This window comes from Bos indicus x Bos taurus, chromosome 1 (assembly GCF_003369695.1).
Source record: "Bos indicus x Bos taurus breed Angus x Brahman F1 hybrid chromosome 1, Bos_hybrid_MaternalHap_v2.0, whole genome shotgun sequence".
Lineage (NCBI taxonomy): Eukaryota > Metazoa > Chordata > Mammalia > Artiodactyla > Bovidae > Bos > Bos indicus x Bos taurus.
The window spans coordinates 139,603,019-139,630,965 of NC_040076.1; the positions used below are offsets into that span (position 1 = coordinate 139,603,019).

At 45.6% G+C, this 27,947-nt stretch overlaps 1 protein-coding gene across 1 annotated transcript in view; it reads right to left on the reverse strand.

Moving 5' to 3' along the window:
* DSCAM (DS cell adhesion molecule) overlaps positions 1–27,947 on the reverse strand; it is an 859,941-nt gene that overhangs the window by 91,801 nt on the left and 740,193 nt on the right. The window contains 5 exon segments of the mRNA XM_027551145.1: positions 4,510–4,643; positions 14,732–14,887; positions 23,149–23,277; positions 23,280–23,294; positions 24,956–25,196. Coding sequence (XP_027406946.1) covers positions 4,510–4,643; positions 14,732–14,887; positions 23,149–23,277; positions 23,280–23,294; positions 24,956–25,196 — 675 coding nt within the window.

Consider the following 27,947-nt stretch of genomic DNA (forward strand, 5'->3'; position numbering starts at 1 on the left):
GGTCCCAAAATGATATGGATGAATTCCTGAATCAAACGGACTTTGAGATTTTGCTCTGACTGGGGAGGTGGATGTCTCATGGCATCAACTAGCCCCCTACAATGAGATTAATGTTTACCAAGCACCACTTTTAGGCAATCAGTCTTGAGACAAATTTACAGTGTCTTGTCTGGCAACACACAGAGTTTCATATTCTGATGCCTTTTTACTAAGCTGACCTGAGAGAACACCATGAAACAAATGCCTATAATCAGACGAGGCATTTCACATATTAGGGGAAAGAGCCTGTGTCTTTTAACAAAGCCCTTCCACAAGGAAGGGGGATGAATCGAGGACCTTCAGAGAAAATTTACATCTGTTAAGGAGGTTAGCTGAGGGACTCTTATAAAGAAGATTAAATTACAGAGTATGCTGTGTCCTAATTTATCCTCCCATGTTCTACATTTGACTATGAAGTCATTTCAAAGAAAAAAAAAAATCAGATACATGAGCAGGGAAAATATACAGAACTACGGCTGCCCTCTTGTGTTTCTTTGGCTACATAGGCAGAAACGCAAAAGCCTCAGAAAATTGATAGCATCCAGTTTTCTGACTTAAAATTAAATTGCAGAAACTAAAGACAGGGGAAAAAAATCCCCCCTTCTAGTAATTTATAGTTTCTTATTCACTCCATGGGAAAGCACAGACTAGTAGAGGGAATTTTTCAATTCTTCACCTCTGAAGAGACTTGCATTAGTTCTCTCTGATCTTTCCTTGTAATGGTATTATTTTAAAAATAGGTCTCAGATGAGAAATCTCTGCAGCTCACACTCAATTTTGCTGTCAACCTAAAACTGCTCTAAAAAATAAAGTCTATTAAAAATAGACCTCGTGGTCTTAAATGATGTTTGAAATAGGCGAGTAGCAGTGAGGCTCTAGAGATGGAAGAAAACTGATTCTGATTACTTTTCATTATTGAGGACAGCTCTGGGGTTCTGGGCTTTCCCCGAAGCTTAATAAGTGGCACTTCCCAGGAGACCATAGGCACCTCGGTGATAATTATACACTTCTAGATCAACAGTGTTTGTTTGTTTGTTTGTTTTTTTAATATGGTCCATTCTTGCCTAGAGAATCTCATGGACAGAGGAGCCTGGTGGTTACAGTCCATGGGGTCATAAAGAGTTGGACACGACTGAAATGACTTAGTGAAAGTCACTCAGTCATGTCCAACTCTTTGTGACCCCCTGGACTATACAGTCCAAGGAATTCTCCAGGCCAGAATACTGGAGTGGGTAGCCTTTCCCTTCTCCAGGAAATCTTCCCAACCCAGGGATCGAACCCAGATCTCCCACATTGCAGGCAGATTCTTTACCACCTGAGCCACAGGTGAAGCCCAAAATGACTTAGCATGCATGCAAAGATAGCACAGGCTTCCTAGGTGGCACAAGTGGTAAAGAATTAGCCTACCAGTGCAAGAGATGCAAGAGGTGTGGGTTCAATCCCGGGGAAGTTTCCCTGGAGGAGGAAATGGTGACCCACCCCAGTATTCTTGCCTGGAGAATCCCATGGATAGAGGAGACTGGTGGGCTACAGTCCATGAGGTCGCAAAGAGTCAGATACGACTGAGCACACAGCAGAGCAAAAGACAGCACAAAGACACCGCTAGTGGTTGGAAGACATCAGTGGGGTAAGAAGTTCATTGTATTTCCCACCTTTTATGACTGGCTCGATCTCACTACTGTAATTTTTGGAAGGCTTTTGTTGAGAAGGTTCTGGGAGGTTGAATCCCATTATTCTGTGTAGGGAGACTGGAAATCCCTGGGCAAATCATTTATATTCCATCTTACACACTTTTCCATCCTGAGATCAGGCTAGCAACTTCTCTTTTTATAGGATGAAATTTGTAGGCTGGGAGGATGAAGACTAACACGGCACCCGAGGTCCGCAGATGTGAGCTTGCTCAGCAAAGGCTCAGTCACTCAGAACTAATTCTAAACAAGCCAGGTGGGGGCTTTTAGTTTAGATGTGAAGAGCCAGTTGGGAAGACAGACAAGAGTGAGCTGCTGGTTGTCCCTATACCCTTCTGGTTTCTCTCTAGTTTGTTAGAGTCAAACAGTAATTGTGAGTCCTACGGCAAATACACAAATGAATTACTGAATAAAAATAAAGAAACCCCAAATTGAGACAGTAGCTTTGACATATATATGCTACCTTCTGTAAATAGATAGCCAGTGGGAGGCTGCTGTACAACACAGGGAGCCCAGCTCAGTGCTTTGTGATAACTTAGAGGGGTGGGATGGAGAGAGGCTCAAGAGGGAGGGAATATATGTATACACATGGCCAATTCATGCTGTTGTACAGCAGAAACTAACACAATACTGTAAAGCAATTATCCTCCAATAAAAAAATAAAAAAGAAGCCCTTCGAATGCTAGTGAAATGTGGCCACACTTTCAGCAATAAGTTAGCATCTCTTTGGTGAATGTGATGCTACGACAGGGCTGATGATCAGCGGGTCAGAACCTGCACAGGGACCTCAGTGCTTGGCCTCTGAGCAGAGGAACAGGGCCACCCACCGTGTCATCTACGAGGCTCTGTACCTCCAGACTTTGATGGCAGGATCTGACACAGGATTCAGCAGGTGAGAATTAATAGCATGTTTGAAACCAAATAATGAAGTCATACAAGTTCTGAAACCCAACTGTGAGCGTATTACTTCTAAGTCTCCACTTCAACTCCAGAGGTACTGCTGTTGATGTATAAACAGCAGAACGTACAATTGATACGTTTCAGTGAGAGATGAGCGCCTTTGAGCCTCAGCCCCGTTCTCCCCCTGGCTCCCCACTGTTAATCATCCTCACTTTTTAGGGGGCCACCAGGCCTCTGGACCCATTTAGACTCTAGACTTGGGAAAACATGCCATTTTAATTAAAAATTAATTACTAAATTCGTTCAGGAATGCTATTCAGTCTTTAAAAGGAAGGAAATTCTGACACATGTTACAGCGTGGATTCACCTCAAACACACTCAGTGAGATAAACCAGGCAGAGAAAGAAACACTATCTGATTCTGCTGATATGTATGAGATTCCTAGACTTTCCTGGGTTGGGAAGATCCTCTTGAGAAGGAATGGCAACCCACTCCAGTATTCTTGCCTAGGAAACCCCATGGGCAGAGGAGCCTGCTGGGCTACAGTCCATGGGGCTGCAAAGAGTAGGACATGACAGCGACTAATACACACACAGACGTGGGGTGGTTGCCAGGGCCCAGGGGAGGAGGAGTGGGGAGCTGGGGCTTAACGGGGACAGAGTTTCAGTTTGGGAAGATGAAAAGAGCTCTGGAGATGGATGGTGGTGATGGTTGCCCAGCAATGTGAATGGACTTAACGCCACTGAACCAAACACTTAGAAAAGGTACATTTTATATTATAATATTTTACCACAATAAAGCCAAACTTAATTTGCATATTCATTCCACAAGCACTTATTGAATGGCTATGCAGGTCAAGTTTTATGCCAGGAGCTGGGAGATAGAAGGATGGATTGGATATAGTGCCTACCTCAGGAAAGGCCATAAACATTTCTATGAAGACATCATCAATTTGATAAACCATTTTTTGTTTTCTTTATCATGTCCTTCTTGGATATTCAATTTTTTTTTGTTTGTTTAAGAAACAGTTTAACTCTGTAAGTATTATTCAGTGATGATATTAATGAAAATAAATACTGCACTTTGACATATTAAGTACTCTAACTTTTAATTCCTCCACAATGAATGAAGCTAATTATTGTCCTTGGGGTCTTCCCAAGTGACCCTTGTGGTAAAGAACCTGCCTGTCAATGTAGGAGACTCAAGTGATAGAGGTTGGATCGCTGGGTTGGGAAGGAGAAGGGCATGACAGCTCACTCCAGCATGCTTGCCTGGAGAATTCCATGGACAGAGGAGTCTGGCGGGCTGCAGTCCATGGAGTCACAGAGAGTTGGATGTGACTTAGCAACTGAGCACACGCGCGTGCACACACACACACACACACACACACACACAAACACACACTGTACTTGGGAGGGTCACAGATTGTTGATAAAGTCCCTCATTTCTAGGACAACAGGGTTTTGTCTGCTGTTAAGTCTCAGTGGGGAATGGGCAGGGGAGGAAGGCAAGGTGGGAGGTGGGAAGCAGGCGGGGGAGGCATTTGAAGACAAGCGCAACAGCAAAATCAATAGGCGTTGTCCACTGACTATCAATTAAGCCTTCTGGGTTTTGATTTTGATAAAGCCAGCAGGCAGTTTTGTGGGAACTCACCCAATAAACAATAATTCCAAACAATTGTGTCCCTTAGAAGGATTCAGAAGTCTATTTTCAAATGAGGTGCTAATGAGAACCTTGCTTTGTATGTGGAGACAGCAGAGAGAAAAATAAAACCACTGGGAAGACCCAAGTAGGTGGAAACAAAAGGAGAATGACCCAGATGGGAGGCCGAGGCTTGTTTCTGGAAGATGCTTGAAAGGAACGGGGTGATTTACAAACTTACTGTGGGGTAGGGGTGCGAGCAGAAGACCGTGTACTTTCGGATGATGCCATTCAGCTTGAGGGGTGGCAGCCAAGACACGAAGACCATGGAGGCTGAGGCCGCTGCCGCCTTGACCCCGGCAGGGGGGCCTGGAACTGGAAAAGTAGGATATTTAGTCACAAAATGAGGGTACTTCCCCCTTCCCCCAGTGCTGCACCCAACTCTGTCCCCCTACCCCACAGGACCCCACAGGCCTGGCCACGCTCTCTGCTCTGCTCGTCAGGAGTCAGTGTTGGGGTCTGAATTGTGTCCCCCCAAACCTGTGCAAACTACAAACTGGTACTTGCCAATCTGCCTCTACAAGGATTAAATCACGGCCACTGCAACTTCTGACTTTTAACACCTCTGGAAAGGAGTTCAGTGTGGAAATCAGGAATGCGGCCCTGTGTGCTCTGGGAAGAACTGGCAGAACAAGTCTTCAGATAGAGCAGAAGATTTTACGAGCCCACTTCTTGCCTCTCCTCATATCTACCAAAGCACTAAAATCTTTCATGGTGACATCTGCTCCTTATGACCAGCAGTGAGTCTCTGCCAAAACATGTTTGATTGTAAGTAACCCCTTCACAAAAATCATATATACACTGACCATCCCCCTACTTCTTTGGGGTAGTTTCTCAGAGCTATCTGAAAACCTGTCTCCCAAGATACAGTCCTCATTATGCCACAAATAAAACTTAATTCACAATTCTCATGTTGTGCTTTTTTTTTTTCCCAGTTGACACCCACATGTGGAAGCTCTAACTCTACTACCCCAGGAAGTGACCTTATCTGGAGATGGTATCTTTACAGAGACAATCAAGTTAAAGGGGTCATTTGGGGGAGCCCTGACCCAGTGTGGCTGGTGTCTTTGTGAAAAAGGAGGTGTAGACACAGAGAGGCCGTGGCAGGGGGAAATGATGTAAAGACAGGGAGAAGATGCCCTGCAAGCCGGGGAGCTGTGCTCCCTCACAGCCCTCTGGAGGAACAGACCCTGCCTACACCCTGACCTTGACCTTCTGGCCTCCAGAACCGTGAGAGGACACATTCCTGCTGTTGGTCCCCCGGTCTGAGGGACATTGTTATAGCCACCCTGGGTGCTGACACAATCTTGGGCCAAATCTTGGACCAATGATCTGAGAACTGCCTAAGCCCTATTCTTGGCCATGTCCTCTAAAAGCTCACTTCAACAAGAATCCTGCTCAATCAGTTAGCTCAGTCACTCAGTCATGTCCAACTCTGTGACCCCATGGACTGTAGCCTGCCAGGCTCCTGTGTCCATGGGCTTTCCCAGGCAAGAATACTGGAGTGGGTTACCGTTTCCTCTTCCAGGGGATTTTCCTGACTCGGGGATTGAATCCATGTTTCCTGCATCTCCTACACTGCAGACAGATTCTTTACTGCTGCTCCACCTGGGAAGCTGCCATACTACACTTGAAATTCCCACAATGTCTGATCAAAGTCTCCATTCTCTGTCACCCCTAATAATATCTGATCATCCTCATTTGCCTTCTGCAAAATTCCAGTGAGGTCAACTTAGCCTGAATGCCCTTCCTCCCTGGTGTTTCCTTTTAGTCAGTTAAACATTTTATTTATTCACTTATTTTGGCTGTGCTGGATGTTTGTCGCTGTGTGTGGGCTTTCTCTACTTGTGGTGCACAGGTTTCTCGTTGCTGTAGCTTCTCTTGTTGCAGAGCAAGTGCCTGGACCTGCTCTCTGCAGCGAGGTGCTCTGAGAGCTCATACATCTAGCAAATATCCGATCACCCTGGCATTTCCACTCTTGACTCACAAACCTTAGAACTATCCTTTTCCAAACAGGGCTCACCACCTTCTCTCTGACACCTCCCTCCTCCCCTAGTGCAGGGACTGGCACAGCCATCTTCTTGGTTGCAAAAGCCAAAACTAGAATTTCTCTTCCCTCCTCACTGTCTGTCAGTGGACATGTAAAGTTGCCCTTTAAACCTCCATGTGGACAAATCCAGTCAGATACTGGGCTTTCTTCCCAGCTCTATGTCATTCCTTAGAACTGGACCCTATTTTAGGTCCCCAGCTGTGGGGTGCATCTCTCACATCAGGTCACTGATACATGATGACCGACAGCCTTAGGCTCCTCTTGCCTGGGGTCATTTCCCACCCTCCACCTCGTCTTTGACAACTCTTACTCATCACTCATCTTCTGCTAACTCCCACTTTCTCAAGAAAACCCTCTCTGTCACCAGCTTTGATGAGGTTAGGACTCCCGGGTTCTCTGAAGACTCTTCTTCATGATACTTGGGGTCGTAACCCACTCAGGAGTGACTGGTAAATATCTGACTCCCCCACCAGCCTGCAAGTCTCACCAGGTCATCCTGTTGTCTCCTGTGTCTCCAGGGCCCTGGCCAGTGTCTGGAACATATGAGGTCCTCCAAGCAGACTTTCTAAATGAGCTCAGTGTGACAGGCAGGGTTCTAAGACAGCGCCCAAGATTCTCACCCCCTGATGTACACACCTGCGTAATTACTTCCCCCTCCATGTAGGTGGTACCTGTCACTGTGATGGATGGATAATTCTCAAAATCAGGTTACATATTGTGCAAAGGTGAAGGGATTTTGCAGATATATTAAGGACACAATCAGTTGGCTTTAAGTTAATTGAAAGGGGAGTACCTTGGGTGGGCCAGACCTAATCAGATGAGCAGCTTAAAAGAGGGTCTAGAGGTCAGACAGGGGTTAGAACTGTAGAGACAAGGTCCTGTGGGTGACGAGGGGCAAGCTGCCCCACTGTGACCACATGACCATGAGACCCTGCTTGGCCACATGACAGGGATGGGGGCATGGCCTCTTGGAGCCAAGAAGATGGTCTCAGCCCTGAGGTCACACGGAAATGGATCCTGCTCAACACCAGTGAGCTTGGGTTTCCTATGTGGCCAGCAGGTAAAGAACCTGCCTGCCAATGCAGGAGACATAAGAAACGTGGGTTTGATCCCTAGGCTGTGAAGATCCCCTGGAGGAGAACATAGAAATCTACTCCAGGATTCTTGTGTGGGGCTTCCCTCTTAGCTCAGTTGGTAAAGAATTTGCCTGCAATGCAGGAGACCCTGGTTTGATTCCTGGGTCAAGAAGATCCCCTGGAAAAGGGATAGGCTACCCACTTCAGTGTTCTTGGGTTTCCCTTGTGGCTCAGCTGGTAAAGAATCCATCTGCAATGTGGGAGACCTGGGATCAATCTCTGGGTTGGAAAGATCCCCTGGAGAAGGGAACGGCCACCCACTCCTGTATTCTGACCTGGAGAATTCCATTGTAGTCTATGGGGTCGCAAAGAGTCGGACACAACTGAGTGACTTTCACTCTCTCTGTCTTGCCTGGAGAATCCTGTGAATAGAGGAGCTTGGCAGGCTATGGTCCATAGTGTCACAAAGAGTTGGACACAACTAAGCATGCACACCAATGAACTTGGGTGAGGACCTAACCTCAGATGAGACTCCAGGCCCAGTAGCCATGGTGATTTCAGCCTGTGAGGTCCTGAGTCGGGGGTACTCAGACAACGGTACCTGGACTCCTGAGCCCAGGAAATGGTCAGATAATGAATTTGTATTTTAAGGTTTTGAGGATTTGCTGTACAACATAGAAAATGCATCCATATAGTCCAGCCATCTAATAGTGTATCTTAATGTGAAACATCAATGTTATTGCTCTGTAAAAACCCTGCCTTGATTTGAAGTAAGACAGAAGTTTAAGGATCTTACAGACACTTTGGTCAACTTCATTTTTATCATCATCATTTTTCTGGCCTCAATGATCAGCCATAGGCAGGGGTGTGCGTGTGTGTGTGTGTGTGTGTGTGTGTGTGTGGTTTATGGCTTGTTTGGTGTGTGCAGTATTTGTGTATGTGATGTGTGCTTTGTGATTTGTGTGATGTGTGAGATGTGTGTGTATAGTATGTCTGCATGGGTACTGTGCAAATGGTGTGTTTGTGTGTATGTGGTATACATGATACATGGTGTGTGTGTGGTATGTGTAATGTGTGTTTATAGTGTGCGTGCATATGCGTAATGTATGTGTACGTGGTGTGTGTGGTGCATGTGGTATGTGTCATGTGAGTGTATGTATATAGTGTGTGTGTGTGTGTCTGGTATGTGTGGTGGTGTTTGTGGTGTGTATGCAGTTTATGTGTGCATGCGTGTGGTGTGTATATATTGTGTACATGTGCATGCTTGTCACATGTGTACGTGATGTGTGTAGAGTGTGTGTGCTATGCATAGTGTAAGTACGTGTTTGTGGTGTGTGTGGTTTGTGCATATTGCGTATTTGTGTGGTGTATGTGTATGTGGTATGTGTGGTGTGTTATGTATAGTGTAAGTCTATGTGCATAGTGTGTGTGGTATCTGTGTACTGCGTGTGTGTGCATGTGTGCCATGTGTGTATGTGATGTGTGTGATGTGTGTGTGCACCTGTGTGTGCATGTGACCCACCAGCACACCTGGACCCACTGGAGCCACGGCTCCACGTGGCTTCTCTGAGCCATGAGCAGGGGACGTGGGGGTGCAGGGACATACCCACGATGGGGTGTATCCTCACACCCAAGCAGTCTCCATCACACTCCAGGATGTCTGGCCTTTGCTCTCACAAGAGCTGTGGTTTCCAAACAGCCTTTAAAGTGGGAAAATCCTTTAAAGTATCATGTGGCAGACCCATGTACAACATGATGGAAGTGGAGGGGCTCTTCCTGAAGCAGAGCAGGGAGTCCCCCGAGGGCTTCCTGATCACCACTGGACACCTCTGGGGGCCCCAGGAGCCCACGTGAGGATCCCCATAGTGCAGGCAGCTTTGACGCCCACAGGGTGGAAGGCCTCCTGGGATGCCCTGGTCTACTGTGTGGCTGTGTGTGTGACTATGGCACAGAGCAAATCCCAACCCTGCCAGCTGCAGCAGGACTCTGGAGCAGGGCTGATACAAAGCCTTCCGTGTTTCCTGAAGGGCGGCACTGCTGGTGGCTAGACAAATACACACACACACACACACACACACACAGAGTCCATCACTTCTAAGGTAAACCAAGGTGCGGTTACTCTATCATCTGAGAACACACCATCCGTGCCGTCCAGGGGATGCATGGCTCAAGATAGGAATGGCCAGAGGACTCAGAAATATCTTGATCCTCTTGCTTTTTCTCTTTCTCTTAGCTCCACTTTCAGATGTCCTAGCAAGGAGATTGTTAACCATGGCAGGAGGCACCAAAGATCACATATCACAGTTCCTGTTGACCTTCCCACACGTCAGTTCCCAGAGCTCTGTGCACTGCGATGCGTTCAGTAAATATTTGCACTTAAACCATCTCTATTTATACATGTGCAGTGTTTACTTTGCAGCAAAGGATCAAGGCTGAAATGACCTTATGCACGCAGGATGAAAATAATTGGAAAATTATTAGATCATGTTTGTGTGTGTTCTGTTTCTCCGTGGCTTTGCTCAGATTACAATCTCAAGCGAATAAAATGGTATTAGGATTTCACGAACATTTTAGAATTTAGAATTAGTTGTCTTGCGTTCAGAACCAGAAAGCTACATCCATAAGTAATCTTTTGTGGTCTTGAAGCAATAATAAAAATGCAAGTTCTCATTGACTGAACAGTTCTCATTGAACATTGGGAAGAGAATCTGAAATGTAAGCAATTCTTCCAGACCTCAAGAATGTATCCATGGACCATGACTATGGTCCTGATGGATCTGAGACTTGTCTATGGACCCAATAATTTGTCCAACATTCTACATCACAGATGTATATGAAGGATCTCCATATTCTTGGAGAATACGACCAAGAATCTATGCTGGTGCTAAGTTGCTTCAGTCGTGTCCAACTCTGTGTGACCCCATAGACGGCAGCACACCAGGCTTCCCTGTCTCTGGGATTCTCCAGCAAGGACACTGGAGTGGGTTGCCATTTCCTTCTCCAATGCATGAAAGTGAAAAGTGAAAGTGAAGTCGCTCAGTCGTGTCTGACTCTTATCGACCCCATGGACTGCAGCCTACCAGGCTCCTCCGCCCATGGGATCTTCCAGGCAAGAGTACAGGAGTGGGTTGCCATTGCCTTCTCCAAGAATCTTTATAGACACTGATAAACTACTTCAGTTCAGTTCAATTGCTCAGTCATGTCTGACTCTTTGTGACCCCATGGACTGCAGTATACCAGGCTTCCATCTCCATCACCAACTCCCAGAGCTTGTTCAAACTCATGTCCATTGAGTTGGTGATGCCATCCAACCATCTCACTCTCTGTCATTCCCTTCTCCTCCTGCTCTCAATCTTTCCCAGCATCAGGGTCTTTCTCAAGGAGTCAGTTCTTTGCATCTGGTGGCCAAAGTATTGGAGCTTCAGCTTCAGCACTGGTCCTTCAAATGACTATTCAGGGTTGATTTCCTTTAGGATTGTCTGGTTTGATTTCCTTGCTGTCCAACGGACTCTCAAGAGTCTTCTCCAGCACCACAGTTCAAAAGCATCAATTCTTCAGCACTTAGCCTTTTTTTTGGTCCAATTCACATCCATGGCTGGCACAATTCTTCACCATTTCTAGATTGGTGAGTTTTTTTATGTGACTCTGGGAGACAGGCTTATTGTTATACCAGTTTTTCTCTCCTTTCCCCCAATCTCTACTCTGCTTCTTTTTGAACACGCTAATGATTTATCTCAAGTAAATATTGACCCTCAGTTTTGTACTACTCTTTATCCACTCACTATCACAAGTGGAATTTCTGACTTCCTTCCTGGGCTAACTGATATACCTGAGGCAAGACGTTCTGCAATCAATTGCATCTCCCCTTATTATTAGCACTGGATATGAAAGAAGGGAATAATTGATTAAAAAATTAGACTTTGGGTCTCAGGGCCAAGCTTTGAGATAGAACCCTATGATGATTTCTAAATTTGGAGGAGTAATTAAAAATTGATCCTAATGAGGATCAATTTGAATACATTTAAATTTAAAACACAATAAATAAATAAATTTAAAATTAAATTTAAAATAAAGTTTACATTTAAAATAATTTTTAAATTTTGTATTTACTTATTCATTTGGCTGTGCTGGATTTCAGCTGCAGCACTCTGAAATCCACTCAGTGAGGATCAAGGGGAAGTGGAGAGGCTTCCCCTTTCACTGGATTTCTGCACTTTCTTCTGAAAAATTCAGGTGTTAAAATTCATGTTGCCAATCAATTTGTTCTTTAAATACTAATTCCAGTGACATCTGTGTTATTGCTTAGCAATGCAAAAGGCAGTTCCACCCTCGCTCTGAAGGAGTGGAGATTAAATAATCAAATGTCTAGTGTCAGGAACCGTCCCACTATGTGTCAGGTTAGGTGATGTTTGCACACATCAGTTCACTTTTTAGATTCTAATTCTCTGCAGTCTGATTGTCATGGAAATTTGGTACATGAAGATGGTTCAGTTCAGAGAAAGTGTGATAAGGTGCCAAAGTCCCCTGGGCAGCAGGTGGCATAGCAAACATCTTGATAAGACTCTTTGGTTACTGCATATAAAAAATTAGGGGCTTCCCCAGTAGTCCAGTGGCTGAGACCCCACACTTTCAATGCAGAGGACCTGGCTTTGATCCCTGGGTTTGATCTAGTCCCCCACTGGGTCAGGGAACTAGAGCCCACATGCTTCAGCTAAAAGGTAGTGTGTGCTGCAACTGAAACCCAGCAAAGCCAAATGAATAAATAAATAAAAATTTTAAAAATTATTTTAAATTTAAAGTTTATTTTAAATTTAATTTTAAATTTATTTATTGTGTTTTAAATTTTAAATTTAAATGTATTTAAAATTAAATTATTTAAATAATAATTTAAAGAATTAAATTATTCACTCAGGGCATAGCTTTGCAGACATCTCTTTGAACCTGGGGCTTCCTAATGGCATGGTATCTTGACCTTCAGTTCAGTTCAGTCGCTCAGTCGTGTCCAACTCTTTGTGACCCCATGAATCACAGCACGCCAGGCCTCCCAGTCCATCACCAACTCCCGGAGTTTACCCAAACTCATGTCCATCGAGTCGGTGATGCCTTAGATTTCCCTAAAGAATCCAATAACTGGGCAAAATGACTGGCACCTGCCTATAACTGGGAATAATTACTTGTGTGTACTAGAAAGACTGGGGGTGATGAGGTTTAATTTGTGTGCAGGAACTAGAATGCAAGAAGGGCTAGTGAAGATGATGGTGGAAGGGTGGATAGATAGGCTGCTTCAGGGGGAGGGCTGGGTTCCCTGAGGGGAGAGCAGAGAGAGGTGCTGTAAACATCAGGGCAGTGTCCTTAGGAGACAGACAAGCTGAAGGGGAGAGAGTCTCCAGGCCTCCAAGTGCATGACCCTAGCCTTGTTCCCACAGGACAGCCATGGGGCGAAGCAGCAGCATGCTTATATCCTAGGTAGCAAAGGACTTCGGGCTTCCCAGGTGTCGCTAGTGGTAAAGAACCCACCTGCCAATGCAGGAGACACAAGAGACGCGGGTTCAATCCTTGGGTTGGGAAGATCCCCTGGGGGAGGACATGGCAACCCACTCCAGTGTTCTTGCCTGGAGAATCCCATGGGCAGAGGACCCTCGTGGGCTATAGTCCATAGGGCCACAGAAAGCTGGACATGATTGAGTGACTGAACACACACACACACACACACACACATACACTCACACTCACACACACACACTCACACACAGTAAAGGACATCTTTAAAGGACTCCGCCCATACACAGGCAGTCATGGGCAGTGAACAATAGCTCTCCCACCCCTGCCCTGACCAGCTTCCTAGGGAACTTAGGCCTGAAAGATGTTAAAAAAAAAAAAAAATCGTGGAGCCAAAACAGCACAAAATTTAGGTGTAGTGGTTGCATCTCAACCCTGGCTCTGGTGTAATTCTGAACTCCAATCTGGAAAGTCCCACACAGGTATCAATTTGACACCAGTTGCCCCTTCCTTTATTAAAGTTGAAACTGCTTTTTCACTATTGCTATAATATGTCTGCTCATGCTTCATCACTCAGTATTGTGTGTCTTTGTGACCTCCATGGACTGTAGCCCACCAGGCTCCTCTGTCCATGGGATTTCCTAGGGAAGCATACTGGAGTGGGTTGCTATTTCCTTCTTCAGCTATAGCATGTATCAGAAGTCAAATTATTCTTCAGCACATCTTGGATAAGGCACCCCAGGCTTTCCCTTAATATAAAAAAATGATTTGCCATACAGTTTTTGTAGGATTGGGAAACAGCCATATAACAAGTCCAAACTGCATGGAATGGTTAAGATTAGTGATCTGAGAAATGTGCTATAATTAAAATTTTACTAAATTATCATAAACCCTTGTAGAAGTGAAAGTCACTTAGTTGTGTCTGACTCTTTGTGACCCCATGGACTATACAGTCCATGGAATTCTCCAGCCAGAATACTGGAGTGGGTAGCCTTTCCCTTCTCCAGTGGATCTTCCCAACCCAGGAATCAACCCGGGGTCTCCTGCATTGCAGGTGGATTCTTTACCAACTGAGCCATGAAGGAAGCCCCAAAAACCCTTGTAAGAAATTTTTAAAAATTAACATGAAATTCTCAATTGAGGGCTTATTTTAATGTTACTCCAAAGCTGGCAAAGCATAGGACAATGTAGATTATTACATAATTTTTAAGTGGAGAGATGGAATTGGTCAGAGCTTACACTAATAGCTGAAGAGGCACTGAAATTATTCTAATGGGCATCCCAGGTGGCTCTAGTGGTAAAGAATCTGCCTGCCAGTGCAGGAGATGTAAGAGACGTGGGTTTGATCCCTGGGTAGAGGAGATCTCCTGGAGCAGGGCATGGCAACCCTCTCCAGTATTCTTGCCTGGAGAATCTCACAGACAGCAGAGCCTGGTGGGCTACAGCCCATGGGGTTGCACAGAGTCAGACACAACTGAAGTGACTTTGCACATAGCTCCCCAAAAAAGAATGAAAAATTATAGGGGAAGAGAGAAACAATGGATAAATCAAACAAGGTGACACAGGAAGTGTGGTCTGAATTGTGCTGGAATATTTTAGGAAGGCAGCAAAACTGTTCAAGGAGCCAAGTCAGGAATCGGTGGGTGAGTTAACTCTCTGACCCAGCCTTTCCAACAATGGCTCCTTCCTGGGAAAGCTGCCACGTGGCAGGAGCCTCCTGTGTGTCCCCTGGAGGTTCAGACAGGACCTGAGCCCCCACGCCCTGCCCCCGTGCTCACCATCCTCTTTGGTCCGGGTGAAGATCTGCTCGCTCCGGACGCCGTCTCCAGCCCGGGTAAAGGCCAGCACCTGGATGCTGTAGTTGGTGTATTTCTCCAGCCCATCCAGCTCTAGGGAAGGCTGCGTGGTGGTGACATTTTTAATCTCGCCCAGCTCTGGAGGACAAGAAAACACGAGCGTGTTACCACAGCTGTTGGCATGTTCTTACTGCTGCCCAGTGCTGGGCCCCCATCAATCACTCCCTGAAATCACTCAGGGGTGTGGGCACAGCCTTCGTGAGACACTGACCCTCTGCGGTCTCTTGAAAAATATCATTTGCACCAAATTGCCACAGAGTGCCAGGAAGAAAAGAGGTCTGGAAAACAGCAGTTCAGTCAAGTGTTATAAACCCAATGCCAACAGGCCCCTCCAGAACTGTCCCCAAGCAGGAGTAACCCAGCAGATTCTCTGCACCCTGGCCCCAGGAAGCCAGGACCACGTAGGCTATGTAGAGATACTTCTAACTGCTCATTAAGAAGCTTCTACAAGTTGAGCCTAATTTTCTGGTTAACGTAAGCAGACTCCTTTAAGGTACATGTGTTTTCTTGCACCTAACTTAAACTGCGGTAGCCCAGCACAACTCCTCCTGTTGCCTGGAGTAAACCCCTTGCCCACAGGACAGGCTGATGTGTCAGGAATGCGTCGTCAGCTAAAAATGCTTTGTGTTCTGCAGCGGGATCAGATAGTGACATGCGAAGATGGAACTTTGTGCTGGCCTGCCTGAAGCCCATGACGTATGGCAGCTTGAGAAAACTCACAGGGCTTTGTGAAATACCAGCAGGGGTGCTCTGGATTTAGAAATGAGCCATTGGCAGAGGAGCTGGAAGAGGAGAGAGGGGCCAAAGAGCTGCCCACCTTTAGGGCAAGTGGTCATTTGTGGAATGTTTGGTGCAGCCTGACCCCTGTGCCTGGGGGGCTGGTTTAGTAAGAACGGGGGCTGGGAGATGGGCCAGGAAGGAGACCTCCTTGGTGTCTGGTCATCTCTGCACATGCTCACAGTGCACGCAGCACTCGCAACCAGGTGTCCCGCAGTGTCTCTCGCTTTCTCTGGCCTCAGGAAACACAGCTGACACGCCACGCTGCTCCTAAGGTGCCCTGCGCTGGGTTCCCATGCGAACTCAGCATGACTATCCTTTTGTTTCCACTGGCCGTTCCTTTTACAGAAGGGGAAACTGAGGCAGAGAGAGGCTCAATGTCTTCGCCAGGTCACGGATCTGAACACAAAGGCTGAGAGCGTGGGCTGTGGCACCACATATGGTGTGGCCGCATGCCCATGGTCCACACTCTCAGCTACTGCCTGAGGACACTGGGTGGATTCATGTTGGCCGGAGGAACTGGGTTTCTGCCAGCCTGGTTTTCCCTTCTTTCTCTTTGTTCTTCTCTCTTGTCCTCCTAGCATGTTGCATGGACGTTCAGAGATTAGTGGTCAGGTATTTTGTGGTTATGGTGACTATGAATGTCTGTGTTCACCTTTCGTCATCAAAAGGTGATATCAGGGCTGAACTGGACACAGTAGGAAAGCTGAATTTCAAATAAAGCAGGGGGTAGTCGAGGTGTGTCACCCCCATGCCAGGGACCCCTGTGTTTGATGACGGTTGGGAGGGGAGGGGAGAAACAGTGGGTCTCAGGCATGGCCCCGGACCCAGTAGGAGCCCAAGGCTTGTTTCCACCATGAGCAGCTCATGGGCAAGTTCTGGAGGCGGGATGCTTTGCTGGGGGGAGAGCAGGGCCAGGGTGAAGCCCCCCCAAAGATGCCTGAGGTTCAGTGTCTCCTGGGGGCTACCAGCCAGCGGCAGACTTTCAAGGGCCACAATTGAGAAGTCGCAGCAGATGGCTAGTGAAAATAAGAGAAATGTTTGCTCCTGTGTGGTCCCCGTGCACTTGGAAAGTTGACAATCATTACCCTCAGATGGGTTAGAAATGCTTTCCTGTGAACAAACAGTCTTTCCTAGGTGGCCATCAGACCTGTTTCCGTTACATTGTTCATTTATAATTTTCATTTTCTTGAACATAGACAATATAAGTCAATGAGAGTAGCATAAAAAACTCAAATGCTAATGAAAAAAATGCAAGTGTATCTCATCAAGATCTTTTCAGATTCAGGAACTTTTACATTGTGACAAAGATTATGCCAAAGAAGGACAACGCCCAAGAATGTTCAAACTACCGCACAATTGCACTCATTTCACATGCTACCAAAGTAATGTTCAAAATTCTCCAACCCAGGCTTCAATAGTATATGAACCAAGAACTTCCAGATGTTCAAGCTGGGTTGAGAAAAGGCAGAGGAACCAGAGATCAAATTGCCAACATCTGTTGGATGGTAGAAAAAGCAAGAGAATTCCAGAAAAACATCTACTCTGCTTCACTGACTACGCTAAATAAAGCCTTTGACTGTGTGGATCACAACAAACTGTGGAAAATTCTTAAAGAGATGGGAATACCAGACCACCTAACCTGCCTCCTGAGAAACCAGCACGTAGGTCAAGAAGCAACAGTTAGAACCAGACGTGGAAAAACAGACTGGCTCCAAATTGGGAAAGGAGTACATCAAGGCAGAATATTGTCACCCTGCTTATTCAACTTATATGCAGAGTACATCATGCAAAATGGCAGGCTGGATGAAGGACAAGTTGGAATCAAGATTTCCAGGAGAAATATCAGTAACCTCAGATATGCAGATGACACCACCCTTATGGCAGAAAGTGAAGGGGAACTAAAGAATCTCTTGATGAAGGTGAAAGAGGAGAGTGAAAAACCTGGCTTAAAACTCAATATTCAAAAAACGAAAGTCATGGCATCCAGTCCCACCACTTCATGGCAAATGAATGGGGAAACAATGCAAACAGTGACGGACTTCATTTTCCTGGGCTCCAAAATCACTGCAGATGGTGACTGCAGCCACAAAATTAAAAGACCCTTGCTCCTTGGAAGAAAAGCTATGACAAACCTAAAGGCTATGGTTTTTCCAGTGGTCATGTATGGATGTGAGAGTTGGACTGTGAAGAAGGCTGAGCGCCGAAGAATTGATGCTTTTGAACTGTAGTGTTGGGGAAGACTCTTGAGAGTCCCTTGGACTGCAAGGAGATCCAACCAGTCCATCCTAAAGGAGATCAGTCCTGGGTGTTCATTGGAAGGACTGATGTTGAAGCTGAAACTCCAATACTTTGGCCACCTGATGTGAAGAGCTAACTCATTGGAAAAGACCCTGATGTTGGGAAAGATTGAGGGCAGAAGGAGAAGGTTGATGACAGAGGACGAGATGGTTGGATGGCATCACTGACTCAATGGACATGAGTTTGGGTGGACTCCGGGAGTTGGTGATGGACAGGGAGGCCTGGAGTGCTGCAGTTCGTGGGGTTGCAAAGAATTGGACATGACTGAGCAACTGAACTGAACTGAACTGAAAGTGAGTGAAGTTGCTCAGTCATGTCCGACTTTTGTGACCCCATGGACTGCAGTCTACCAGGCTCCTCCATCCATGGGATTTTCCAAGCAATAGTACTGGAGTGGGTTGCCATTTCCTTCTCCAATGACAAACCTAGGCAGCATATTAAAGGACAGAGACATTACTTTGCTGACAAAGGTCTGTATAGTCAAAGCTATGGTTTTTCCAGTAGTCATTATGGATGTGAGAGTTGGACCATAAGGAAGGCTGAGTGCCAAAGAATTGATGCTTTTGAACTGTGGTGTTGAGAGTCCTTTGGATTGCAAGGAGATCAAACCAGTCAATCCTAAAGGAAATCAACTGAATATTCATTGTAATACTGATGCTGAAACTGAAGCTCCAGTACTTTGGCTACCTGATGAGAAGAGCCGACTCACTGGAAAAGACCCTGCTGCTAGGAAAGATTGAAGGCAGGAGGAGAAGGGGACGACAGGGCATGAGACGATTGGATGGCATCACCGACTCGATGGACATGAGTTTGAGCAAGCACCAGGAGGTGGTGAAGGACAGAAAAGCCTGGTGTGCTATAGTCCATGGGTTTGCAAAGAGTTGGATGTGACTGAGTGACTGAACAACAAAAGGTTATACACACACACTCACACAATCAGGGAAAACATAACGCAACTCAGGAAAGGGGCTCCTGGGGGCTGTGCGCCGGGCTAGTTATGAGAACTATACTACATCACATGACCTCTGGCTTTAACTTTTTCGTTTTTATCTTTTTTAAGGGCCCAGGGTCTCTATGTCACAGGGGAAATACGACTTCTAATTATAGCCCAGGGAAGGCATGCCGAAGGGGCTGGCTGTTTCTGGGTGAGATACAGTGATGCAGAAGAGAAGAGTTGAGAGGAGAAGGGCAAAGTGGGGTACCCTGATCTTTTTAATACACCGGCTCATGAATTACCACAGTAATTGGAATTAGTATTTGGATGTTGACTCATACTGGGGTCCACATTATTTGGGTGAATGAATTTATCACGATCCATGAATAGGCCAGCAGTCCAAACCCCTACTTAAAATTACCCCCAAGCGTTTTTAAAAATCCCCAGAGCCCCTGAATCAACCACAGAGACACCTCATTCTCTCTGTTTCAAGACTATTTTCCTGACCAGCCCATGTGGAAAAAAGGAGAATTATGAAAAAAGGCAAATGCAAACAGCGTGCTTCATTTGTTGTTCGTTTAAACTCCCGGTCTTCTTTATGGCTTAAACATTAATTTCTATCATTTACTTTTCACAATCCCAGTAGAGTAATTTAAAAATATGTATATGGGACTGTACAGTGGAGATTAACACAACATTGTACATCAACTATACTTCAATAAAATAAATTTTAAAAATATGTGGCAAGAATAGTATTCAGTTGAAGTCATGAGTAAAACAATATAAAATGAATACAGAAAAGAAATTCAGAAACCATACTATTTATAGTACAAAAGTTTTTTTAAACTTTATGTTTTAAAGCAAAATACTTTTTATGTATTTATTTATACTCTCCTTCATTCTTAAAGGATTTTCAGGAAGAAATCAAAATGGGGTGGAAATGACTCCCCCCCCGCCCCCCGCCCATCTCCCTGACTTGCCAGCATCACACCAAAAGCCCAGTTTGGCACCTAAGTGTTGCTTTGATTCAGATTCTGTCTTTTTTGTCTGGAAGAAAGAGAGGAGGGTTGAAAAGCAGTTGGATTCAGATAAAATGGGGCCAGTTTCCCAGTAATCTCAGAGAAGCTGCTGTCTTTAAAATTCTTTGACTTTCAGATAATAAAATACTCAGAAATTTCATGGACATATTGTATATTTAACTGTCCTGCTGCTGCTGCTAAGTTGCTTCAGTCGTGTCCAACTCTGTGCGACCCCATAGACGGCAGCCCGCCAGGCTCCCCCATCCCTGAGATTCTCCAGGCAAGAACACTGGAGTGGGTTTCCATTTCCTTCTCCAATGCATGAAAGTGAAAAGTGAAAGGGAAGTCGCTCAGTCGTGTCTGACTCTTCACGACCCCATGGACTGCAGCCCACAAGGCTCCTCCGTCCATGGGATTTTCCAGGCAAGAGCACTGGAGTGGGGTGCCATCGCCCTCTCTGTTAACTGTCCTAGCAAGTGAATTAACCATTTTTGTTTTATCTGGTCATATTAGCAAGAGGAAAATGCTTTTTTATGCATATTTTTGAAAATATTTGGGGAAAATACTAACCACCGGGGTAGTACCAATGTCTTTTTCAGCCTGCCTGAGCGTGTAGGTGTGTGTGTGGTGTGTTCTCAAGCTTAGCAGGTATAACCTTTATACAAACACTATGTGTTCTGTGTCTGTGCATACCTCGGAGCCACAGTCTGAGGAGTTCGTGCAGAAGAACCCATGAATTCCATGACATTTCCTGATAATTACCAAATGTTAGTTCTCAGGGGTATCGGATAAAATGTGGCTGCTTATAGCAGGCTTACATTTCTGAGAGTTTTTTTCTTTTGGAGATTAAGTGTAGAACTCGTACATTAGGCACTAAATCACATCACCTTGGTCTTCACAGAGGGAGCAGAAGAATCTTTAGAAACTATACGCATTTCCAAGCATTCTTTATTCAAACCTTTAATTTTTAAATATTCAAGTTCTTAAAGCTTTAAAATGTATTGACTAGACCATATTAACCACATCATCCATCATAGAACAAAGATGGTAATAAGCACAATTAGCAAATATGAGGGAAATGTGAAAATAGGATGAATAGCCAGCACTGGATTATGGAAATATTTCCAAAAAGAACAAAAAAGGAACAATCTTAGTATAATTTAACTTCAGGTATGTCCGTTAGGGTGTTTAATTTAATCTGACTCAACATGAGGATTAGAATCAGAACAAGAAATGATACATTACTGTACTATGTCAGTAAAACAGAAAATTTGCAATTTTTTTTTTGCTCCGTACTTTACATCTGGGGCCTCCCTGGTAGAGCAGATGGTAAAGAATTCGTCTGCCAATGCAGGAGACACAGGCTTGATCCCTGGGTCAGGAAGATACCCTCAGAAGGAAATGGCAACCCACTCCAGGATTCTTGTCTGGAGAATCCCACGGACAGAAGAGCTACAGTCCATGGTGTCATAATGAGTTGGACACAGCTGAGCAAGTAAACAAGAACATACTTGACATCCATGGGAATTGTTAAAGCTCTTTTTGGGGATGAGGTGAAGTGAATCATCTGTTTAACTCCGTCCCTCGGTGGGGCTGGCTGTGTATTACTGGGCTTGTGGTTCTCTATTCAGAGCATCCTCCCCGTCTCACTAGACCAGAGCATCCATCTGAGAGGAGCTGCATCCTCAGCGTCCGGCAGGAGTTTCGCACGGAAAAGATGCTCAGAAGGTGAATCAATGTCTCCCCCTGCTGGCGCTGTGCAAAGTGCTACCCTGGACACCAGGAGGAATTGGGGCTGATCCTCAGCTCTGAGATCCAAGTCTGGTTACAGACACAAACAGCTCAGTCAGCCTCGGACCCAGCTGTGTACTTAGCACATTTATTAAGCTGCCTTTGCCGATGTGTCTCCCATCCTTTATTCTCGCACCATGGCAACCCGCTCTGGTATTCCTGCCTGGGAAATGCTATGGACAGAGGAGCCTGCGGGCTACAGTCCATGGAATCACAGAGTCGGACACAACTGAGCTACTGAGCACAAGAGCAGATCTCTGCAGCCCCGGAGGCCCAGTGTGTTCTGTTTACCTGGGCTGTCAGAGCAGACCCAGGTGGGCCTGAGCAGAGGTGGGAGGTGCTCCAGGGACCTTGACTAGGACTATCAGAAGGGCTGAAGAAGCCCCAGACAAGGGTGGGGAGGCACCCTGGGAGCTGGGGGCGATGGAAGGAGGCTGGAAACAGGGCCTGGGGAAGGATGTGGGCATGGGAGGCCCCAGCCTTGGTCCACAAGCGGAGAGCAGGGCCTTTCCTGTTAGGGGTTGTAGTTCAAGGTGAGCCTGTCCTGCTCCTGGAGTGGGGCTTAGCCTGCCTCAGGGGCACCTACCCTCTGCAAGCAGAGAAACAGAGCCATGTTCTGCCTGAGATGCTTGGAGCCCCAGTCTTGCTATTCTCCGAGCTGACCCTCTCTTGTGCTACATCCTGCCCCTAAACAGGAGGATTTTGTCCTACAACTTGAAAGCAAAGAAAGAATAAAAAGAAAAAGAAAGAAACAAGAAGAATGAAGAAAGAGAGGATAGAGGAGGGGAAAAAAGAGAAAGGAGCCAAAAATGGAGGGTTTGGGATAAAATGTCTCCTCGCAGAGATAATAATACCCTCTGGTTCCAGTATTCTTCCTGAACCACTTCCAGTTCAACTACAGGAGCTCAAGGACTTTCCCTGCTGAGTCCTGTCAGGAACAGGAAGGGGTCAGTCTTTTAGGACACACGTCCACGTAGAACTTTCTAGATACAGATCAAGGTTTTGGTGCTGCCTGCAGAGGCTTGACATAGATACTCATAATTAGGAAAACACATCTATTCCTAGATATCCCAAGTGCCAGCCACCCCCTCCTATCCTTCAAATTTGGAAAGTACATGCTGTTTTAAAAGGGCTTCCTGGGTGGCTCAGCAGTAAAGAATCTGCCTGCAATGCCCCAGACACAGGCTCAATACCTGGGTCGAGGAGATCATCTGCAGAAGGGAATGGCAACCCACTCCAGTATTCTTGCCTGGAAAATCCCATGGACAGAGGAGCCTGGCAGGCTATAGTCCATGAGGTAGTAGAAAAGAGCCAGACATGATTTAGGGACTAAAACACCAGCACCAATGTTTTAAGCAGCTGTCCACACCTGTTAAACTGTCAGATATGAGACAAGAACAGAACAGTGTGAGGAAGGAGGCAAGTACTCAGTGATAAAGAAGTGCCCAGCTTGTACTGAATCCCAGGGCAGGAGGGGGCATGTACAAATTCCATCACTGGTCATTTAATCCTCTTACCTCCGTCCATGAGGTTGGCCCAGTAAATGACTCTGAACCCCTGGAGAATTCCGTTCAAGGCTTCCTTGGAAAGCGTGGACCAGGATATTGATATGCTTTCTGGTGATGTTGCTATGGCTTGAACATTTTCGGGGGGTAACTGGGCACTGAAATGAGATAATTAGACTCTATAAATACTGTCTGTGGCTTAATTAGCGAACCAATACTGAATAAGCAACATGAGTTTAATATTTCAAAAGTGCAAGCAAAAGAAAAAAAAATTGCACTCCATCCCCCAAATTAAGGGGGAAAATGAGAACCACTTTCCTGTACAAATAGGATAACTCAGTAAAATACAATGACTTCATAAGACTTTCAGTGTCTCTTTGCAGAACAACTGCTTCACTTTTAAGCAGCTTGCCTCCGGCTTAGAGAGTTGAGAACACTTCTGACCCTATTGCATGAATTAAAGACCACTGCTGGTCTGGCTTATTTCGCCATCATTCTTGCAAACTGCTGTGAGGATGAGGTGGTTAGATGGCATCACTGACTCAATGGACATGAATTTGAGCAACCTCCAGGAGACAGCTGAGGACAGAGGAGCCTGAAGTGCTGCAGTCCCTGGGATGGCAAAGAGTCAGACAAGACTTAGCAACTGAACAACAAAAATACAGTAAGTCCCCTGGTGTTGAGTAATGTCTGGAGTGTGAATTGAAAGCTCAAAAGCAGACATGTTGCACTTACTGCTCCAACCCCAGCAGTGCCCCCTTTCAATCCTAGACCACTCATCAGAGGAAAGAGAAAACGGACTAGGATAGAGGCTAGAAAGATATTTCACATCAAGTTTATGCAAACCTTAAACATCGTGACTGCGAAAGGGGGAAAAATAGTGACTGAATCACAAACATCAATGAAAAATAAACATCAAAGTGAAAACTCAGAGGCCTATCTAGCCACAACTGCAAGGACTATGAAGATGGAAAGAAAATCCTGGATTTCCATTTACTAGCTCTCCCTATAAAAATGGTCAGGATTTTTCTTCTCAGTTGTTCTTTAGGTCAGAAATTATAGATGCAAGTTACCGCGTGTGTTCTCAAAGCACAAGAGGTAACTGCCACGCAAGCCTTTTGCAGGAAAATCTGCCCCCTCCTGCTACAGCTAACTCCGTATTTGGCCTCTGCACCTAAACGATGATGCTTCTAGACACCCTGATTTTCTTTTTTTAATTTACTTATTTTAATTGAAGGCTAATTACTTTACAATATTGTACTGTTTTTGCCATACATTGACATGAATCACCCATGTGGACACCCTGATTTTCATGCACTGCTGGAGAATGTGAGCTTTTAGGCTGTCAACGTGGGCGTGTATAGTAATTCCTTTTGGCCACTAGGGGGCGCGCGGTCACCGTGAGATTTGCTCCAGGAAGCCTGCTCATGTCTGTTCTCTGGTCTTAGAATGCTTGAAAATAAAAAGCGATGATTAAAAAGAAGAAAGAAAAAAAAGCGGGGCGGGGGGGAAGCCCTCCTTAACGTTGACTTATGAGAAATTTTTAGAAAATCGAATTTCTACATTGTGCCCAGACTGCTGCAGTCATAGGGAGAGGCTTGGATTCACTTGGCAGAAGTCCACCTCTTGGGCTTGAAATGCAGGAGAAAGATGCTGAAAAGGGAGTGGATTCGGCTTTTCCATCAAGATGTATCCAGGGCGCCGAATCCAGGCAGCCTGCGAGTTAATTAGGACATGCTTCCCGCTGGAAGAAAGCCCCGGTGCCAGCCGGCCAGGCTGACATCACCCCTTCACAGCCTGCAGGGGACCAGGCACCTACCGTCCTCGAGGGTGGTGGTGATGATTTCCTGAGAAGAAGGCCCCGTCCCGGCCCGGTTGCAGGCCTGCACCACCAGGCCATACTGGGTGAACTTGTTGAGGTTGTCCAGGGTGTAAATCTCACTGTCCCCCGTGGTGTCGATACTGATGATGTTGAACTGGAAGTTGCCCCCGGTGCTGTACTCCCGGTAACCGATCTGGTAGCCACGGATAATCCCGTTTTGCAAATGTTTCTTGGGAGCCTAAGCAGCAAAGAGAAGAACAAATACCATATATTAACGCATATATGTGGAATCTTAAAAAAAAATGGCACAGATGAATCTATTTGCAGGGCAGGAATAGAGATGCTGCCATAGAGAATGGACATATAGACACAGGACGGAATGAGAGGGTAGGATGAACTGAGAGAGTAGCATTGATATATACAGATAGATAAAATAGAGAGCTAGTGGAAAGCTGCTGTATATCACAGGGAGCTCAGCTCCGTGCCCTGTGATGACCTAGAGGGTTGGGAAGGCGGGGAGGGAGGTTCAAGAAGGAGGCGATATATGTACACAGGTAGCTGACTCACATTGTTGTACAGTAGAAACTAATATGACATTGTAAAGCAACTTTATTCTGATTTTTAAAACAACATACAGAAAAAAAAAGAATACTTGAGGTGGGACAGGAGGTAAACCAGCGCCTGCCTATATCGTAGGGAGACAAAAATGAAATTGAGTAAGTATGAAAAACATACAGATGTGGCAGTAGTAATAGCAGCTATAGCAGCAAACTCTTTCCTAGAGGATGCTTGTGGCCAGGTGCTCTGCCTTCACCTGCGTGGATATACCCGGCCTGGGGCACAGCATCTCAGGACCCTCACGGACACAGGAGGTCACACAAACAGCAGAGACAGGAGAGGAGTCCACCGCACCGCCTGTGCACCCAGGCCCTCTGTCAAGCTGCTGGGCCACTGGCTTCTCTAAGTGGTGGTGGAGTTTCAAAAGACAAATTGAGTTTGCGGTACCTCAGCCTACATCAGCCATCGTCTCATGAGACTAATGTTCATGTGTTCACAGAGCAAAACCGACTGAGCTCCACTCTGCCACATGGTCCCAGGCACTGGGGAACAGAAGTGATTTTTTAAAAAAGGTCCCTGCCTGCATGGAGCTTAGACTGTAATGGAATATTCCAGAATAAAGGTGTTTCCAGGTTGAAAGCTGAATGTGAACGGGAGTCCATCCCTGGCAAGAAGGCAAACTGCTTTCATGAAGGTCTGAGTCACTCTGGAATCATTTTATGGTGATTTAAGCTGGGCAAGGGAAGGCTGGAGCTAGCTTCTCTCTGAAAAGGATAAAGGGGTCAGTCTAGTAAAAGACAGAAGAGTTTTCCCTGCTATGTTGAATTTATTTATTTTCTTTTAAGAATCCAGACTATTTTCAAGTATGTTTTAAGAACAACATCAAACTGATGCTCTTTAGCGACAAAGGTATTATAAGTTTTCAGACAATCAAAAGATATATGGGTATATGTGTGAGTATGTGTGTGTATTCGTATTATGTCTGTGTGTGCATATGTATGAGCATATATGTGTATGCATGTAAATGTGTCTGTGCGCGTGTGTGTATTTCGGTACAAGCTGTGGATCTCTCAGGGCTCTGAAAAGCTTTCTCAGCCCTGAAAATGTTTACAGCCCCGTTGGAGAGAGGAAACTAACACTCAGGAAGCCGTAGAGAAATCTGAAGTGCCCAAGTGCGTGGAAGTGGACAGGAGGCTGGCAGACGTCCAGAAAGTGGTGAAGTGAGAGTGGTCTGAAGCAGTCAGGAGATGCTGACCGCAGCTGGGCCTGGAAGGATGGCCAGGGCTCCGGAAAGGGAGGGAGGGCGTGGGGTGAGAAAGAGACTGAGCAGCAAGAATGGATGGTGGGGAGAGATGAGGAATGCACAGGTGAGGAATGGCAGGTAGAGAACAGACAAGGTGGGTCTGCCCTGGGTGGGACAGGCCTGGGGGATCGCCCTGGACAACCGACAGGAATAAGTTCGTGAGCGGATAGCAGCACAAATTCAGCAAACGTCTGTGGACTGCTCATTATGCCAGCTTCCTCGTGGAATGAAGTCTCTGTTGTCTTTAGCAATTTGTCTGAGTTACACAAGAGCAGTAAAATCCCATCTTTTTTCCAAGCAAGTTTCCTCATTTATTGTTTTCTTGGATCCCACTGCTTTTCTCAACAGCCCGTTGGGTTTCATGCGTTTACACAATCTAAATAGATACCAAAGAAACAGCCCTAGAAACCACTGCTTCTGCAGTCAAGTTGGAACTTACAGACCTTGATGTAAAAGCCCACACCTCTTTTTATCAGAAGCAGATGTCTGTGCTTTCCTGTTTTGCATCGATGAACCACAACTTTTCATCTTGCTTTTGCTTTGCTAAAAATCAGATCTAAAGATTTCCGGTTTTGAGACTTCCATTACCTGGAATTTGTTTTACCTCAATTGCTTAACCAATTAACAATTTAACCAATTAACATTTAACCAATTAATAAAATTAATTTCCCTCCAAAAGCCATGGACAAATCAAACATAAAACAAAGACATTCCTCCTATTTCACATAGTTTTTTCATGTTAAATACATCACTCACCCAAATGTAAAGGTTTTTTTTTTTTTTAATTTGTAAAGTATTCTAATTTTTCAATGGGTTCCCTGTGACGATTTTTAAGTCTCCCTAAGATGCCGAGTCTGGATCCCAGGACAAGAGCTGTGGAGTCTGATCAGGTAGGAGGTACATACCCACAAGAGAGTGTTTACACAGAGCACCCAGTTTCGCAGAATCTTCTACAAGCAGAGGGCCCTGCTGGCTGACATTTCCCTTCTTGGATTTAGGGGGATTAACCACACCTGTGATCTGGCTGCACAGGTAGGTGAAGATATCTTCATTTTTTCTCTCTCCATGGGTGAAAACACACTCTAACTAGCTTAAGTATATGATAGGCAACACAGAGGTTTTTGTCCT